General features: G+C 35.5%; 1 protein-coding gene across 4 annotated transcripts in view; it reads left to right on the forward strand.

Moving 5' to 3' along the window:
* The first annotated feature begins 213 nt into the window (after positions 1-213).
* Positions 214-19,060, forward strand: part of WWC2 (WW and C2 domain containing 2) — an 82,063-nt gene continuing 63,216 nt past the window's right edge. For all 4 annotated transcript variants that reach the window (XR_003047614.1, XM_025049993.1, XM_025049994.1 and 1 more), the window contains exons 1-2: positions 214-444; positions 1,245-1,321. Coding sequence is in view for 3 of the 4 variants with exons in the window: in XM_025049993.1 (XP_024905761.1) it covers positions 294-444; positions 1,245-1,321 (228 nt within the window). In the remaining variant the exon portion in view is untranslated. The remainder of the gene's footprint in view (positions 445-1,244; positions 1,322-19,060) is intronic.

The raw sequence follows: 19,060 nt of genomic DNA on the forward strand, positions 1-19,060 counted from the left end.
GGATTCAAGTCATAATAAATTGTTGACAAGACCTGAAGGGGGATGAGGACGAAGAGGGATTAGGTAAAATAAAACAAAAACTGTGTCAAATTTCTAGAGAAGTCACTTCACAAATACTAATAAACTACTTAGAAGATATAGGAATTAAAGATAGCGACTTTTTCTAACGCTTAGATAATCTTCCCCACCCCCAAGAAAAAGCAAAATTAAATTCTAAAAAAATAACTTATTTTTTTTCAGAAACCACACAAATTGAAGATCCAAGAAAACAATGGAGAGGGGAACAGGAGAAAATGCTCAAGGACTATCTCTCAGTGGCTCAAGATGCCCTCAGGACGCAGAAGGAGCTGTACCACGTGAAGGAGCAAAGACTGGCTTTGGCCCTGGATGAATATGTACGATTAAATGATGCCTATAAGGAGAAGTCAAGTTCTCACACAAGCTGTAAGTACAGTTTAACATGGGGACCAAACTGTAGATAACAGAAGGGCACTTCAGTGGAGTTTCATTTTGGGTCCTGTTCCTTCCTCTGCCAGAAGAGTCCCTTAAAGCCATTGTGTGTGTGTGTGTTGGGGGAGAGGGGGCACACCACAGAGTTCTCAATAAAACCCCTGGACCCCGTTTCAGATCAGAGTTTCCTTGTTTGGGGATTATGTATCCCTTCTGTTTTCTCTCTTCCCTCTGCCCGATTGTCTTTTATTTATTCATGAATTAATTTTTGCCTTGTCAGATCAAGGAAAATAATGTAGTCCTTTTTGCTACTCTTGCACTCTATTTGTTGTGGGGAGGAACTGAACTATTAGCCAAAGTGAAGTTTCTGTTGACCACCTGAGTTGATTGACCTCTCTTTCTTCTCAAAATCCGATCATTTGGAGCAGGTCTTGTTTAAAGAAGCAGCTAAGATAAACTCAGAAGTTTTATTAAATTATAAGTTTCTGGATAATGCGAAGCTCTGATAAACTGTACCCGCAATAAGGTCCTCTAAGATTTTATAAATTGGTATAAAATCCAGAAGAAAATTAAGTATGCCAGAGTCTTTATGACATTTTCTTTCTTGAGTTTTTTAAAATATATAAAAGGTTTGAAGATTACTTTTTATATTTAGGTGTCTGATGAATGACAATAAAGGAATTGTAAAGTAAGTAAGTATCCACAGAAGCATGTAAATCTTGTTTTTAGAGTTTGTAAATTCTAAACTGAGAGCTAGTTATGTAACTATGTTTTTCATTTTTCTCTTTGAAAAGTGTTCTCAGGATCTTCATCTAGTACTAAATATGATCCTGATATTTTAAAAGCTGAGATCTCCACGACGCGATTAAGGGTAAGAATTTTTTATTGCGGTTTTACATTGAACATTTGCGTAGACTCTGAAGTTGGGGAAAGGGCTTTAGTGGTCACCTGCAATCTCCATTTAGTGTGGGATCCTCCTCCACTTATTCCTGATGGGTGATGTTTCTGCCTTTGTTAGAACTTTTTCAGTGATTGAGTTTGTTCTTGTTATTGAGACAGAGTGTGTTTCATTACTGGGTAGTTTTATTATTTGCATTTAATGTATTGAATCAAAAATTTTTAAATTTAATTTATTTTAATTAGTTTCAAGTATACAGTACATTGGTTAGGAATCTATATAGTTCATAAAATGATCCTCCCAATTGCTCCCTCCCTCCTCTGACCCTCCACCTAGCCAACATATTAATACTAATTGCATTCCCGTGCTCTCCATCCCTGTGACCATCCATCAGCTGCTAATATGTACTTCTTTAACCCTTCACCCCATTCTCCCAGCCCCTAAGGCTCCCCTTCTAAAAATCACCAAATCGTCCACTATATTTGTGAGTCTGTTTTTTGATTAGTTTGTCTTTTTTACTCTTTAGATTCCACATATAAGTAAAATCATATAATGTTTATCTTTCTCTGTCTGACTTAAATACCTTCTAGGTCCATCAAAGCAATATCTTTTTCCATCCCTTTCCTTTTTATATATAGGGGTCTTGTTTTCTTATCCATTCATCTACTTTATCTTTCAGTTGGAGCACTTAATTCTTTTCCATTTGAGGTGCTTATTGATAGGAATGTAGTTGTTACCATTCTTTATTCCTGTTTTTGATACATGGTTTTTCTTCTTAAAGAAGTCCCTTCAACCTTTCCTGTAATACTGGCTTGGTGGTGATAAATTCCTTTAGCTTATTTTTGTCTGGGAAGCTTTTTATCTGTCCTTCAACTCTAAATGATAGCTTGGCTGGATAAAGTATCCTTGGGTTTCTTTTGAGAAATCAGCTGCCAGTCTTATGGGTGTTCCTTTATAGGTAACTATCTGTTTTTCTCTTGCCACTTTTAATATTCTTTCTTTGTATTTAAACTTTGGCATTTTAATTATGATGTGTCTTGGTGTAGGCCTCTTTGGATCCCTGGTTTTTGGGGTTCTCTGAGCTTCCTGGGGTTTTATGTCCACTTCCTTCACCAGGTTAGGGAAGTTTTCCATCATTATTTCTTCAAACAGCTGTTCAACATCTTGATTTTCTTCAGGTATGCCGATCAGACGGATATTTGGACTCTTAATAGCGTCCCATATGTTCCTTAAATTATTTTTATGGTCTTGGCATCTTTTTTCTTGCCATTCTGATTGAGCGTCTTTAGCTTTCCCTTCCTCTTCAGTATATTGATTATTTTGAGCTATACGTGCTTGGAAAACAGCAAATGCAGGGAGAGGTTTTCTCTGAGCTCCCCTTATCTGCCTAAGGACAGATCCTCCAAAAGGAACTAGTTGTCCTAAATCCCCTCATGAGGAGTTTCATCAGCCAGGGAATATTGACTCTTATTGAAGGAGAGGAGACTGGAAGTGAACCCCATACCCAGACAAACTTTGTCACAGTCACATCTTATGTCTGTTCTTCTATGGACCCATTCATCTTTCTCAAAAATCATTTACTCTTTCCTAAGAGGCCTACATTCCCCCTTTCCTATTAAGATGATATTTAAGCGTATGTTTAAGCCACCTTAGAGAATGATGCATTTTTACCCTGAGTATCCGTGTGTATACATGAGGTATGCATGTTAATAAACTTCTATTTTCCTCTTCTTAAAAAAATGCTTTCTAACTTTTCTAACTTCTTTATGATTTCTCATATGACCGTGTTGCTTAATTTTTAAATAGTTTAGAATTTTATTATCTTTTATTACTGATTTCAGCTTAATTTCACTGTATTTTTCAATTCTTAAATTTCTCTTTGATTGTTTTTTGTTTCCGGTTACTTGCCCAAATTTTTAAATAAAATAATCACAGTTACTTTTTAAATTTCATGCCTTGATTTTGTAACATCTAGATTTCCTGTATGTTGGAATCTTCAGTATGATCTGAAGAATGATTTTGATTTTTGGTCAATATTTGACTTCTTACAGCTGCTTTTACTTTTTTATTAAGAGCCATGTGTTACGTATTAAAAAGTATAAAGATAATTTGAGGTTTTGGATGATCTTGTCATCCTTCAGCGAGAATTTAGTTTTTAACTTCTTATAGGGAGTTAGGCCAGGGGTAGGTAATTTAATTCAATCAGTGTTTGGGATCTGAAATCTGGATTTCATTCCTTTTGTAAGAGTGAGCCTATTTCCAGTTTACCCTTCCTCTTAGGGCAAAAGCTCTTCAGAATCCCAGCCAAACCCCTGTGCTGGTTCATGAGGGCCCCACATGCTTGATGGAGACTGCACTCCAGATTTCTCCCAAGCGGCTCAGCTTTATGGGACTGCTGGTTCGTATCTCAGGGCTCCCAGCCACTACATTCTCCCAACTTTTCATTGTCTGTTGCATATGCAAATGTCTCAAAAGAGAAAACAGTGCCCAGTCTGGATCATGACTATGGGCTTCCTTTATCTTTTGGGTCTTTAATACAAATTCTTGCTGCCTTGGTAGTTTGCCAGTGTTTTCAAATAGATGTTTTGTTTGTTTTTTCTCATAACTTTTCTACTTGTTCTCAGAAAAAGAGTGTAAAAAATGTTTGTTTATACTTTGTGGAAGCTAAACCTCTCCTCAGTTTGGATTTCTGGGTTAAATTTAGGGAGGCATTGATAGAAGCGTTCTGTGTCTTTTTACTATAAACATCTTCCTGTGCACCACAGACCCTTTACTCTTTCACTCCACCCATATTTCTCTGTACATTTCTCAAGAGTATCTTGTGATGGTTTGTCAAATGCCTCGTTGCCGCGTTTCTGTTCTATGTCCACATTTCTGTGATCTACTAGGCTAGATACCTTATCTGAAAAAGAGAAATGAAGATATTTTGTCAAAACTTACTCTTAATAAACCTCAGGACTTACTTGAGCTGCGCGTTTCTCAGGAAGTTATTACTTACCTTTATTGTCCTTTGAAATTTTAACCATTTTTCACAGTACTTATCTTTGGAAGACACATTGTAAATCCCCCTTTAGGAAAGATGCAAACTAAGGAAGGGAATTAAAAACAAAAAATATATAGGCTAGCTCATACAAATAACCATGTAGAAGGAAATGGAGCCCCACCTCAATCCTGGGAAGATCCCAGGAGAGCCCAGATGCTCACACACCCCAGATCTGGCTCCTAATGCAGCAGAATCTTAGATAAAGCTTATTTTATGCCAGATTTAACATACTCTTACTATCAGAAGCTTGTGTTTCATATATATTGTCACTGCATGACCACAGAGAATACAGGAGTACCTTCCTCAAGAAGGTCCTTCCATCACTAAGAAGATATAAAACACTTTTAAATAATTAATTAAAGATCAGAAGCGACACTCTCTTCATCTCTTTTATTGGTGCTTGCTTAATACTTTCTGTCAATGTAAATGTCATTTTAGAAATGCTCCCTTAGCAAATTGGCCCTCATTGCTGTTGTGATGTTTTGAGCTGTGTCATGGTTTGAACACTGTGGGATAGATGGTGCACTCTCCCTGCTATTTTGTGCACATTTTGGCCAAGTACCACTTTCAGAATGCCCCGACCATTCAGAAGTGGTTGAGTAACTTGGCAGAGTCTCATGGAATTTGATAAACTGGCCTTTCTTGGCTCGTCTACCCCATAAGAATCCCTGTGTGTACCAATAGTCCCTTTCACAAATTAATGCCATAGAAATAGTAACTCAGGAATGAACTAATTCTTTATCATTTTGGTGTCTTGGAGTACCTGCCAGCATTTTGGGTTATAGTAACAATTTTTTAGGCAGAGCCAAACGCTAACTTCATATTTCATTGTTTTGATGCAACAGTATTAGCAGGGGTCAAGTATTTGAGAACCATCTGTCTAAAACATCTGTTTTATATTATTTTATATTATGGTCATAGGTATTGATGATCATTGGGTTTCAGTTTCCTCCTTGGTCAAATGGAATAACGATAACTTCTTGGCATCTTATTTCTAGTTGTTCGAAATAGTGAAATGAATAAATTAATGCTTTTTTTATTAATATACCATAACTTTTTAAGGTAATGTTTGGAGAGAAATATAAAATTTTTACTGCAAAATTTATTATTTATTCATAATAGAGACTTAAACCATAGTCATCTTGGAGTAGGGAATGGAATATCTCATACAAACTAAAACTTAAATTCAACTAATGTTTTTAAAAATATATATCCCAAATTACAAATAGTTGAGGTTTGATGAAAATTTGGTGGAGAAAATGTTCAGTGAATTTGATTAAGGTTTTTACTACTATTTTTTATTAAACCGAAATAAAATATTAGAAGTGTAAAAGAATCTTCAGAAATACCAATGCATTTAAGAAATTTATTGAGCACCATAGCATATCCTCTGATCCAACTTTTAATTTTGTGGAAAAAAAGAGAGAGAAAGAGAGAACAAAGGCCCCTTTGGTTAAATTATTTGTACTCTACACACATGGCTGGTTAGTGTGCACTGTTATTAATAATAATGTACTATGGTCTCAAATATATTCACTCACACATTGTTAGTATGAATTCACTTTGAATTAATTTTAGCAATGGTGATGGACTTAGAAAAGTTATCTATAATCTCACATATCTGTAAACTTGGGCACAGATTTAAAAGAATGGCAGTTGAATTTAAGGTTTAGTTTATAACTGTGAATAGAGTTAATGCAAGTGTACATCAAATTAAGACACTTTAACCACTGATATAACTATCATACAAAAATCATAACAGTATGCTTCAAAAGAAAAGAAATATGCCTTCTGAGAATGTAAATTGCTACAAACAAGGTTTATCTCTTGACTAGACATGAGAGAGATGTTTTTACTTGTACTACATTTAAATCTTAGTTTACATCCCAAATTCTTTCAGCTGTGACTTACCTGATTTCAGGGTATTGAAGGAGATAGAGCAATACTAATGCGCAGCACCAAACTGTGCATTAGGTTTGGTTAATCTTCTTTTAGGATGTTTGGAACTGAATTTCTGTAGTGGTGGGTGTGGGTTAGAAAATAGTAAACCAGTCTTAGTGAATTTTGAATGAAATGAAGAATGATAACGACTCATAGTCACTAAAGAAAAGACAGCAAGACTAAAAGAGAAAATGAGAGAGAGAGACTAATGCAAGAACTGGTGTTGTCTCTATTACGATATGCTAGTAACTTGAAATAATTAAAATTCATAGCCCACTAGTGCTTTTTTTCAAAATGCATACTCAGACCTTGAGTAGAGAAAACTATAACACTTTAATCACATTTATTGATTTCAGAATGTTTTGTTTCTCTCTAATGATTTTCATCTCCTTTCTATCTTTGAAGGGGATCATACTGTAGACCACATAATATATATATGCTTCAAAAGAAATTCTTCTACGACACTGTGTTGTTGGGGAGGGGATATTTAGTTTTTCCTCACCTAGATTAACTGTGATATCAATCTCTCTGGCTGTGACTTCCAGTTTTGTCCATCTTAATTCATAAACACCCTTAATGCTCATAGCATTTTACAAAATTAAATGCTTTTAACTTCTCCTATGAGAGACTATACAGTTTAAGCAGACAAGAATAGGAAAATAATGATTCATAAATGATCGATTTTAAATGATTCTATAAAGCCTGCAGAAGTCATTCTCTCATTTTTTTAAACGGCTATATGAAACTGTATGAGGTAAAGATATTATAATGAATATATTCAAACTACACTTTCTAATATTTCAATACCTTTTCTTGACATATACTCAATAAATACATTGGCTTAATGTGTTCACATTAAATTTTGGGAGAATCACTCTCCTGAGGCCATGACAATGAAGTTGTGAGAGATAAAAACATCTATTTATACTACATACATTTTGCAATCTTCAGCATTTTCATGTACATATTTATTTCTAGAGTCGAAGGTGGTAGACATAGTACTACAGCTTCTACTTAATCAAAGAACCAGAATCTGAGAGAGCTCCTTCAAGATATAGAGAAATAGAATTGTATGATTTGAGAATAGTCAGTTGGATCCCAAATTTAGATACTGTGCCTATAGAGAGAGAAAAAAGGATTGATGAAATAGGTCCAACAGGGAGTCTGCCTAAAATTCAGATATTCTGCCTAATATTCATGTTGGAATCACATCGGTATCTTTTAAAATATCCACTATCTTCTGATTTTGCCTAGGAAGGATTAACTGTTATAGGAATTGTCCTTTAACAACAGACAATTAAAAAACTGGAGAAACTCTGTAAAACAACTGTTTTCAGACATTGGCTAACAGGCAGTAGAATACTAGTTTCTAACTAAAGGGAAATGGGAGGTGAGCCCTGAGATCGTACCATCTTCAGTGCAGGGCACAGGGCTCACCCATAATCCAGTGGCATGCCTGAGTTGAAGAGACAGAAGACTAGAGTTCAGTGAAGTGGAAGCGTCTAGGATTTGTGGAGCATTTTGGAGAGGAAGGAGCTACAGTGAGAGAGAAAGAGAGCAAGAGCAAGTTCTGGAGATTTTTCACAGGATCTCCTCAAAGAAAACAGTAAGACAAACAGTTCTCAGAGCTTACACAGGGCTGCTAATAGTTCATGTTTCCACCATCCAGAATAGAGGGACCTTGTAAGACATGGAGCATTAGGTAGAGACCTCAGTAGTGGGGCCAAATTAATCTAAGACTAAAGGCTGCTTCAAACATACCCTAACAAAAATTAAAAGCAAACCTTGTACGGACCAAATTGATTTAAAATATTTAACTGAGTGCTACTAGAAAGTCCAGCGTTCTTTAAGAGAATAACAATAAAATCCACCAACAACAATGTAAAATACACAGTGTCCAGCAGCCTGTCAAAAACTTCCATGCATGTTGGGAATGGGAGAAGTGGGGAAAAGCAGAAAGAAGGAACTACCAAGGGATAGTGGGAAGCTTTGGGGCAATGATGATATGTTCATCATCTTGATTCTGTTGGTGGTTTCATGGGTATAATATGTCAGCACTTATCAAAGTATATAGTTTAAACATATTTATTTCATTAAAAGCCAGTTATACATCAAGGGCCAAATAGTAAAAGCCAGTTATACATTAAAAATTATCAGGCATTCAAAGAGCAAGAAAATATGACTTGTAACAAAAAGAAGAAATGACAGCTATGACTTAATTAGCAAACATGTTAAAACATACTGCATATGTGCTTAAGAATGTACAGGAAAACATGATGAAGAGAGAAATAAAAATGTAAAAGAAGATCAAAATGGAACCTTTACAGATTAAAAATACAATATCAGAAATGAAAAATGCAGTGGATGAGAATAGCCTAGATGTTGAATAAAAATCAGTGAATTCGAAGACATAGGAATAGAAACTATGCAAAATAAATTACACAGATGATAAAAATACTGAGAAAAATTTAACAGCACATCAGTGTCCTATGGTATAGACTTAAAGGATCTAATGTATGTGTTAGAGTCCCCAAAAAAGAGCAAGGAGATGGAAATCACAAAAAATATTTGAAGAAATTAAAATTATAAATCTGTAGATAGAGGAAGATATTCCAAATCAGAATAAAAACAAAGAAGATTATATCAGAGTATATCATAATTAAATTGCTGGTAATCAGTGATAAAGAGAAAATATTAAAAGCAGGTATAAAAATTAGACACATTACATACAGAGGAATAAAGATAATAATTACAACGGACTTCTCATGAGAAACCATGCAAGCTACAGGACAATGGACTGATATCTTCAGAGTACTAAAAGAAAAATGTCAACCTAGATTGTTATACCTAGTGAAAATTTCTTTCAAAATTGAAAGCAAAAACACACAACCCAGTTCAAAAATGGCGAGGGACTGTGATAGACATTTCTCCAAAAAAGATATACAGATTACCAACAAGCATATGAAAGATGACAAACATTACTAGTCATTAAGAGAATGAAAATCAAAACCGCAATGAGATATACCCATTAGGGTGACTATTATTTTAAAAAAAAGAGTGGGAGGGAAGGAAGGAGAGAGAGAGAGAGAAAGAAAAAGAAAGAAAGCAGGAAGGAAGGGAGACAAGCAGAAAATAACAAGTGTTGGTGAGGATGTGGAGAAATTGGAACCCTGTGCATTGCTGGTGGGAATGGAAAATTGTACAACCACTGTACAAAACAGTATGGCAGTTGCTCCAAAAGTCAAACAGAATTACTATGTGATTTAGGAATTCTATTTCTAGGTATACCCAAAGGAATTGAAAGCAGGAACTCAAACAGATTCTTATGTACCAATGTCCATTGCAACTTTATTCAAAATAGCCAAAAGGTGGAAACAACCTTTATTAGTCAGGGTTCTCCAGAGAAACAAAACCAATAGGATGTATGTACGTATATATATAAAGAGACTTATTATAAAACTTGACTCACATGATTATGTAGACCAGCAAAGCCAAATCCACGGTGTGGGCTGGCCAGTGATGCAGTTTCTGTTTGAAGCCAGCAGGCAAGAGACTCAGAAGAGCCAGTGGTACAGAAGAAGTCTAAAGGCAGCCTCCTAGAGAATTCCCTCTTACTAGGGGAGGCTGGTCTTTTTGTTCTAATCAAGCCTTCAGGTGATTGGATGAGGCCCACCCCCATTATGGAGGGAAAGCTGCCTACTCAGAGTTTACCAACTTAAGTGTTAATCTCATCCAAAAACACCTTCCAAGTTGACACACAAAATTAGTCATGACACAGCCTGTATATCCATCAATAATAGATGAATGGATATACAAAATATGGTACACAGATATGCCTCAGAAATATTGCAGATTCAGTTCCAGACCACCACAATAAAGTGAATATTGCAATAAAATAAATCATATGAATTTTTTAGTTTCCCAATACATATATGAGTTATGTTTACACTATACTGTATTAACTGTGCAATAGCATTATGTTTAAAAAACCAATGTACGTACTTAATTTAAAATTCTTTATTGCTAAAAAATGCTAACCATCAACTGAACCTTCAGCAAGTTGTAATCTTTTTGCTGATGTAAGGTCTTACCTCGATTTGATGAAAATGCTGTATTTCCCCTTATGTGAGGTACCTAGTAGGCAATTCACAGAAACAGAAAGTAGAATAGCTGTTACCAGGGGTTGTGGGGAGGAGAGAATAGGGAGTTATTGTTTAATGGGTACAGAGTTTCACTTTGGATGATGAAAAAGTTCTGGAGATGACTAGTGATGATCATTGCACTTAATGCCACTAAATTGTACATTTAAAAATGGTAAATTTTATTATGTATATATTTTACTACAAAGTAAAATTTTTTTAAATATTTCAATTACAGTTGATGTTCAATATTATATTAGTTTCAGGTATACAGCATAGTGGTTAGACGTTTATATACCTTACAAAGTGAATCCCACAGTAAGTATAGTACACACCTGACACCGTACATAGTTATTACAGTATTATTGATTATATTCCCTATGCTGTACTTTACACCCCTGTGACTATTTTGTAACTGGCAATTATTACAAATTTTTTAAATGAAGGCAAAATAAAGAATTTTTCCAACAAACAAATGCTGTGAAAATTGATTGCCTGCAGAACTGTAATATATTAAATGTTAAAGGGACTTTCTTCAGACAGATAGAAATGATACTGCATGGAAATTTGGATCTTTATAAAATAATGAAAAATGTAGGTGATAGCAAATAAGTGTGTAAATAGATAATTTCTTAATAATTTAAAATCTCTTTAAATATAATTGCTTATTTAAATCAGAATAAAAATATGTTGTGAGGTTTATAAAATATTTAGAAGTAAAATTTGGGATATCAGAAAGGATAGGAAAATGGAAGGATATTGTCATAAGGCAAACACCCTACTCACAAAGGGATATAATATCATTTGTAGGTAGACTGTATATTTGATAAACTAGAGCAAGAGTGGCCAGATTTTTTCTATAAAGGGCCAAATAGTAACTATTTTAAGTTTCGAAGCTATGGTGAGCAGAATTCTAAGATATTCTCCAGGATCACCCACTTCCCCACCTTCCCCAGTGTACGCACCCTGCATAACCTCTAGGCTGAATATGATGGATTTTACTCCTGTGATTGAGTTCTTCTGTATGGCACAGCTAACTTAGAGATGGAGAGATCATCTTGGTGGGCTGAAGGTATCACATGAGCCATTTAAAAGCAGAGTATTTCTCTGGCTGATTGTAGAGGAGGAAGTCAGATGTTCGAAATAAAGAAGCTTTCGTGCACCATTTCTATACTAAAGATGGAGAAAGCCACACAGAAAGGACCTAAGTGACCTTTGCTCTTAGCCAGCCAGGAAGCCAAATCGCATTCCTACCTAGAGCCACAACAGTTGAATTTTGCCAACAACAAGAATGTAGTTGACAGTGGATTCCCCCCAGAGCCTCCAAATGAGAACTCAGCCTGGCTGACACCTCCATTTCAGTTTTGTGATACCTTGAGGAGAGAACCCAGCCAGTCCTTGTGAGCTATTAAATGAGTGTAATTTTAAGCTGCTAATTTTGTGATAATTTATTCAGCAACAGAAAACTGATGTAGCAGGCCACATACAGTCTCCGTCAGATTTTTTCTTTTCATTTTTTGGGGGGAAAATCATCAGAAACATGAAAACTGTTCTTAACTCGTGATGCATGAAAAATTAGGCCACAAGGTTGATTTGACCCACAAGCTGTCATTTGCTGATCCCTGCCCTAGAGTAACCACTAAGAAAATGCAGGGGTATTACCAATAGTGGAGATAAAATAAAATCATTAAAAAAAAAAAAAAAAGTTAATCCAAAAAGAGGTAGGAATAGAGATAGAAAGGATAAAAGAATATGTGACAGTTAGGAAACAAATATAATAATAGTAGATTTAAACCCGATTATATCCATAATTACATTAAGTGTGAAAGGTCTAAATGCTTCAATTAAAAGGCAGAAATTATCAGAATAGTTAAAATAAGAACCAACTCTGTGATGGTTACATCAGATCTATTTTAAATATAAAGACACAGGTTGAAAATTAAGGGAATAAAATATATATACCCTGAAAATACAAATGGCAAAGAAAGTTGCAGTTGCCACATTAATATCAAGTAAACTTTAGAACAAGGATATTATTATCAGGGATTTTCTGTTAGCAAATAACTCAGTTCATCATGGGACGTAATGATGTATACACATAACCCTAAAGATATATATACATAATGACAGAGCTTCAAATACCTGAAGTAAATACCAGTAGCATTGAAAGGAGAAGTTCAAATTTACAATTACAGTCAGATATATCAACACTCCTCTCTCGGTAACTGATAGAATATACAGATAAAATCAGCACAGTTGTTGAATTGCAAGCAATATCATCAACCAACCTGATCAAATTAACATTTGCAGATCATGCTATCTAAAGACGGCAAAGTACATATTATTTTCAAGTGCACCTGCAGTATTCACAAAGGAGATCTTAAATGAGGCTATGTTGAGTCCTATGGCAACTTACTGATTTATTTTAATTGTGGAGATCTAGCATTGACTTTCCATATTTTTATCTATTATTTGTATCTCAAGGTAGTATATTTCATAAATGTTTCATATAATTTTTCTCAGTGACATTTTTTTCCTTCCTATTGTTAACCAAAGTTTGGACTTTTTAAACAATGTTGTATTCAACATTGTTTCTAATGACAGTTCACTTATTAGACATCACAAATGTTTCTAACAGCATCTGGGATTCTTTTTTCCTCTATTCTTTAGTAAAGTCAAAAACAATTTTTTTTTGTCATTAATCCTGTGACTATCTGGAGCTAATTTCTCATTTTTCTTAAAGGTGAGGGTTTTTAGTGATGTGGAAGCAGCAGTGAAGAGAATGCTTTCCAGAAGGAGCATTTTGACAGTTGCCCTTTATTGGCTTGCTCAAGAGCTCCCAGCAAGACAATAGAGATCATGGTAAATGGAAGATATTCAGTAGTAAAATGTCATTTTGCTCGTTATGGCGTTAATGTTGCCAGGTTCACTTTTAGAGCAAACTTATGAAACCTGCCTGTCTTGGAAAGATCTTGTGGATCTTTCCAAGGTCCACAGGTTTCTGGAATTTACCTTTCCTTCATTGTCATCTTCTTTCTTTTGCTAAAATGAAATTTATTACAGTAGGATTGTAGGAAATGATAAGAAGCTCTGTGATTTACAGTTTTACTTATCACACTTAATCACGGCATCTCCTGATTTTCAGAAATAACATTAAAATCACTTTAAGATATCAACTGCTTTACTGTAGTCAGTGTAGAAAGAAGGAAATGTGCAAAAGTCATGGCTCTCTTGTCTCCAGTTTGGTCCTCTGGGTTTTGAGATTTGATTCCATAGATATAGGCCTGTACAGTGAGATGATTGGCTATGGCCAGTAGGTAAAGAGAAAAAAAAAAACAGGTTCTAGGGCTTGTGGGGATATTCAGATCTTCAGTTTGAGTGGGATATAGGAATAATAAAGTTTCTAAGGTAAAATAAAGGCTATAGATTTTATTTCGGTCATTTTGCTACAATTCTACATTGTCTTTCATCTTCTATGTATTATCATGCCATTAATAACCAAAACTTTTATAATCATAGCTCTAAAAAAATTCTCCTTGGTTCTAGACTGCTCTCTGCTGCTCAATAGGAATGAAACCTTCAGCAGATTACTTATTCTCTTTAGGTCTGAGATTCCTCACCTATTAAATAAAAATTAAACTGTATCTATCTAAGAGAAGAGTTGTAAGGATTGAAATAGCTATTTAGGCGAGTGGATTAAGCATGGCGGCGTGAGAGACCGCCATGCTTAATCCACTCGCCTAAACAGTCCCCAGATCTCTCTCCTTGAAACAACAATAAGCTGAACACCTGAAACACAACAAAAAATACCCAAACTGCACACCAGGATGTCTGAGTGCGGGATCTGCGCATAAGAGCTACTACAGGTCAGAACCCCGAGTGTCAGGTGGTGGACTGGGAGAAACAAAGAAGCTGCCTCTTGCAACCTGAGCTCCCTGTAGAAGGAGGGAGGTGGGAGAAGGAGCAGAGAGTTTCCTGAACAGCCCTGCCTGAGAGAGCTGTGAGCTCCACGCAGCCAGCGGCAGTGCCCAATCATCAGGGCAGAAGGCAGAGAAACAGGGATGGCAGAAAAGCGGGGATGGCAGAGAAACAACGGTTGGTTTTTACCAGCCACGGTTGCAAAACTGAGGCTGAGCTGCAGCCTCCAACCCCCAACCCAGAGAGCCCCTCCCCCAATACCCTCTGAGACAGAACGCCATAGAGCCCCAGGGGAATCTGAGCAAATGCTACCAGAACTGTCTGTCACTAACACTGGCGGGAACTGAGACTGAGGGTAGCGAGGATGATTAAACATCCATAAGTAGGAAAAAAAAACATTATTAAGACTTTATATAAAGCAGAGATCCAAGAGGCTTAGACGCCACCTACTGGAAACCAAGAGAAAAACACCTTATTTGCAACAGGTTGGGACCATTATATAATAAATCGTCTTTCTGGGGAAAAAAAAGCAGAACATACTTCCATTAATGCCCAGAGGAGAAGTAGTCCATTAAACACTATGAACAACCAAGGTGACAAGGCATCTCAGGAAAAAAAAAAAAAGAGAAAAGTCTCCAGAAAATAAGCTTACAGACATAGAAATATGTGACTTAAATGACAGAGAATTCAGGATGATACTTCTGAAAAAACTCAGTGAGATCCGGAACAAATCATATCAACAATTTCAGGAACTGAAAAAATAACTAGTTGAGTAGAATGAGTTCTTTAGCAAGGAAATTGAACCCCTCAAAAAGAACCGAATAGACCTTCTGGAGAGAAAGAACACACTGCCAGAGTTGAAAAATCAAATAACAAGCTTGGGAAATAGAGTCGACCAAATGGAGGAAAGGATCAACGATATTGAAGACAGAAATCTAGAAATAAATCAGAAAGAAGAAGAGAGAAACCAAAGACTGAAAAATAATGAAAGAGAAATACAAGAACTAGCTGATACTGTCAGAAGAGGAAACATAATGGGCATTCTCGAAGGGGAGGAAAAGGAACAGGGATTAGAAAGCATTTTCAGACAAATAGTTGACAAAAATTTCCCAAATCTAAGGCATGAGCTGGAGCTTGGAATTCAAGAAGTCAATAGAACACTCAATTATCTCAACCCAGAAAGGCCTTCACCAAGACACAAAGTATTAAAATTATCAAAAATCAACAACAAAGAGAATTCTCAGGGCAGCCAGGGAAAAGAAGACGGTAACCTACTAGATTATCGTCGGACTTCTCAGCACAAACCCTACAAGCAAGAAAGGAGTGGAATCAAATATTCAAACTATTAAATGAAAGCAGCTACCAGCCTAGAATAATGTATCCAGCTAAGCCCTCCTTTAGATATGAAGGAAAAATAAAGATTTTCCAGACATACAAAAATTGAGGGAATTCTCCACTACGAGGCCTGCACTACAGAAAATACTGAAAAGAGGTCAGCTCACCTAAAACAAAATGACCAAAAAAAAAAAAAAAAAACCATAATTAGGAGTAAAGTGACTATCAGGCAAATAGAAGCAGAGGAGTTTAACTCTTACTAAGAACAGGGCATTTATAAGCTTGAATAATAAGAAGAGAATTTCTATAGCAAGATAGTAATCAACGTTCAGCATATAGGGACAAATTGAGATAACAATAACTGAAAGAGGAGGATTATAACATCCAAATTCATAACGGAGAAGGGAGAGGCAGCCTAGAATAATATATCTAGCTAAGCTCCCCTTTAGATATGAAGGAGAAATTAAGACATTTCCAGACATACAAAAATTGAGGGAAGTCTCCACTATGAGGCCTGCACTACAGGAAATACTGAAAGGGGTCAGCTCACCTAAAACAAAATGACAGAATAAATAAACAAACAAACAAACAAACAAACAAACACACAACTAAGAGTACAGGCAAATAGAAGCAGAGGAGTGCAACCCTTACTAAGAACAGGGCATTATAAACTTAAATAATAAGAAGAGAATTGCTATAGCAATATAGTAATGAACGTTCAGCATACATAGGGACAAACTGAGATAACAATGACTAAAAAGGGGAGAATTCAAAGATCTAAATTCGCAAAGGGGAATAGAGATAAGGCATGCACAGGAGAAAATGGACGACTGTATATATATAACTATCTTTTACATATTCGTAATGGTAACCATACAACAAAGATTCAGAACTGAAGTATATAACATAAAACAAGAACCAAAGGGAAACCCACAAAAGCCAACCAAAATAAAGAAAAGAGAAACGCAAGGACGAGGAAGCAATGGAAACATCGAGGTACCAGAAATCAAAAGATAAAATGGCTATAAGAAACCTCATATTTCAGTAATCACCCTAAATGTAAATGGATTGAACTCACCAATAAAAAGGCACAGATTGCAGATTGGATCAAAAAACAAAACCCAACCATATACTGCCTCCAGGAGACACATCTCAGTTCCAAAGACAAATATAGACTCAAAGTGAGAGGGTGGAAAATGATGTTTCAAGCAATTGGCATTCAGAGAAAAGCAGGAGTAGCAGTACTAATATCAGATTAAATAGACTTTAAAATAAAAAAAGGTAAAGATACTGAGGGACGCTTCATAATGATAAAGGAAATCATGCACCAAGAAGACATAATACTTATTAATATCTGTGCTTTCAATCAGAAAGCCCCAAAATATGTAAAACAATTACTAACAGAACTAAATGGAGAAACAGAACAAAACACTATCGTAGTAGGGGACCTAAATACCCCACTGTCGGATATGGACAGATCATCCAAACAGAAAATCAATAAGGAAATAACATCTTTAAATGACACATTAGACCAACTGGACATAATTGACATTTACAGAGCCTTCCATCCCAAAACAGCTGCTTATATATTCTCCTCTAGTGCACATGGAACACTCTCAAAGATTGACCGCATACTGGGACACAGAGATAGCCTCAACAAATATAAGAGGGTTGAAATCATACCAACCGTATTCTCTGATCATAATGCTTTGAAACTAGAGATCACCTATATAAAAAAAGTGGAAAGAACCACAGGTAATATGGAGATTAAACAACATACTATTGAAGAATAACTGGGTCAGAAAAGAAATAAAAAGAGAGATCAAGAGATACATAGAAACAAATGATAAAGATAGTACAACATATCAAAACTTTTAAGACATGGCAAAAGCAGTCATAAGAGAAAGGCCTACCTCCAAAAACAAGAACAAGCCCAAATAAACAACCTAATGCTTCATATTAAAAAACTAGAAAAGAAAGAACAAATGAAGACTAAAGTCAGCAGATCAGGAACAAGGCAAGGTTGTCCACTATCACCACTTTTATTCAATATAACATTGTAGGTCCTAGTAAGTGCAGTCAGACAAGAGAAAGATATAAAAGGCATCCAAATAGGAAACAAAGAAGTTAAATTGTCTCTATTTGTGAATGACATGATTCTCTATATAGAAAACCTTAAAGACTCCACACAAACACTACTAGAAACAAGCAAATGCAGTAAAGTCTCTGGATACAAAATCAATGTTCGAAAATCCATAGCGTTCCAATACTCATAACAAAATGTCAGAAAAAAAAGTGGAAAAAACAATTCCTTTTGGCCTTTCCCAGACTGAATCAAGAAGAACTGGAAAATTTAAGTGGACCGATCAGCAGTATGGAAATTGAAACAGTCATCACAACAACAACAAAATATCTAGGGACAAATCTAACAAAACATGTGAAGGACCTTATAATGAAAACTATATAACCCTATTAAATAAAATCAAAGAAGATTCAAAGAAATGGAAAGATATTTCGTGTTCTTGGATTGGAGGAATCAACATAGTTAAAATCACCTTATTACCTAAAGCATTATACAGATTTAATGTAATCCCCATCAAAACCCCATTGACATTTCTTAAAGAAATAAAACAAAAAATCATCAGATTTGTATGGAAGCACAAAAAAAAACAAATTGCCAAAGCCATCCTGAAGAAAAAACGAGGCTGGAGGCATCACTCTTCCCAAATTCAAATTATACTACAAAGCGACAGTAATCAAAATGGCATGATATTGGCAGAAAAATAGACATACAGACAAGTGGAACAGAATCGGGAATCCAGAAATAAACCCATATTTATATGGGCAAATAATTTTTGACAAAAATGCCAAAAACATACATTGGAGAAAAGAAAGCCTCTTCAATAAGTGATGCTGGGAAAACTGGAAAGCCACCTGCAAAAGAATGAAACTAGACTGTTGTCTATCACCACACACCAAAAGTAACTCAAAATGGATTAAGGACCTAAATATAAGACCTGAAACAATAAAATGCACAGAAGAAAATATAGGAACTGAACTCAAGGACCTTGGATTTAAAGAAGATTTCATGAATTGGACCTCAAAAGCAAGGGAAGTAAAAGCAATAATAAATGAATGGGACTACATCAAACTAAAAAGCCTCCACTCAGCAAAAGAAATCATCAACGAGGTAAAGAGACAACCAGCTGAATGGGAAAATATATTTGCAAGCAACACCTCCGATAAGGGCCTGATATCCAAAATATACAAAGAACTCATACGACTCAATAACAACAACAACAACAAAAAACAAACAATCCAATCAAAAAATGGGCA

The sequence above is a fragment of the Pteropus alecto genome, unplaced genomic scaffold (genome assembly GCF_000325575.1).
Source record: "Pteropus alecto unplaced genomic scaffold, ASM32557v1 scaffold24, whole genome shotgun sequence".
NCBI classification, from domain to species: Eukaryota; Metazoa; Chordata; class Mammalia; order Chiroptera; family Pteropodidae; genus Pteropus; species Pteropus alecto.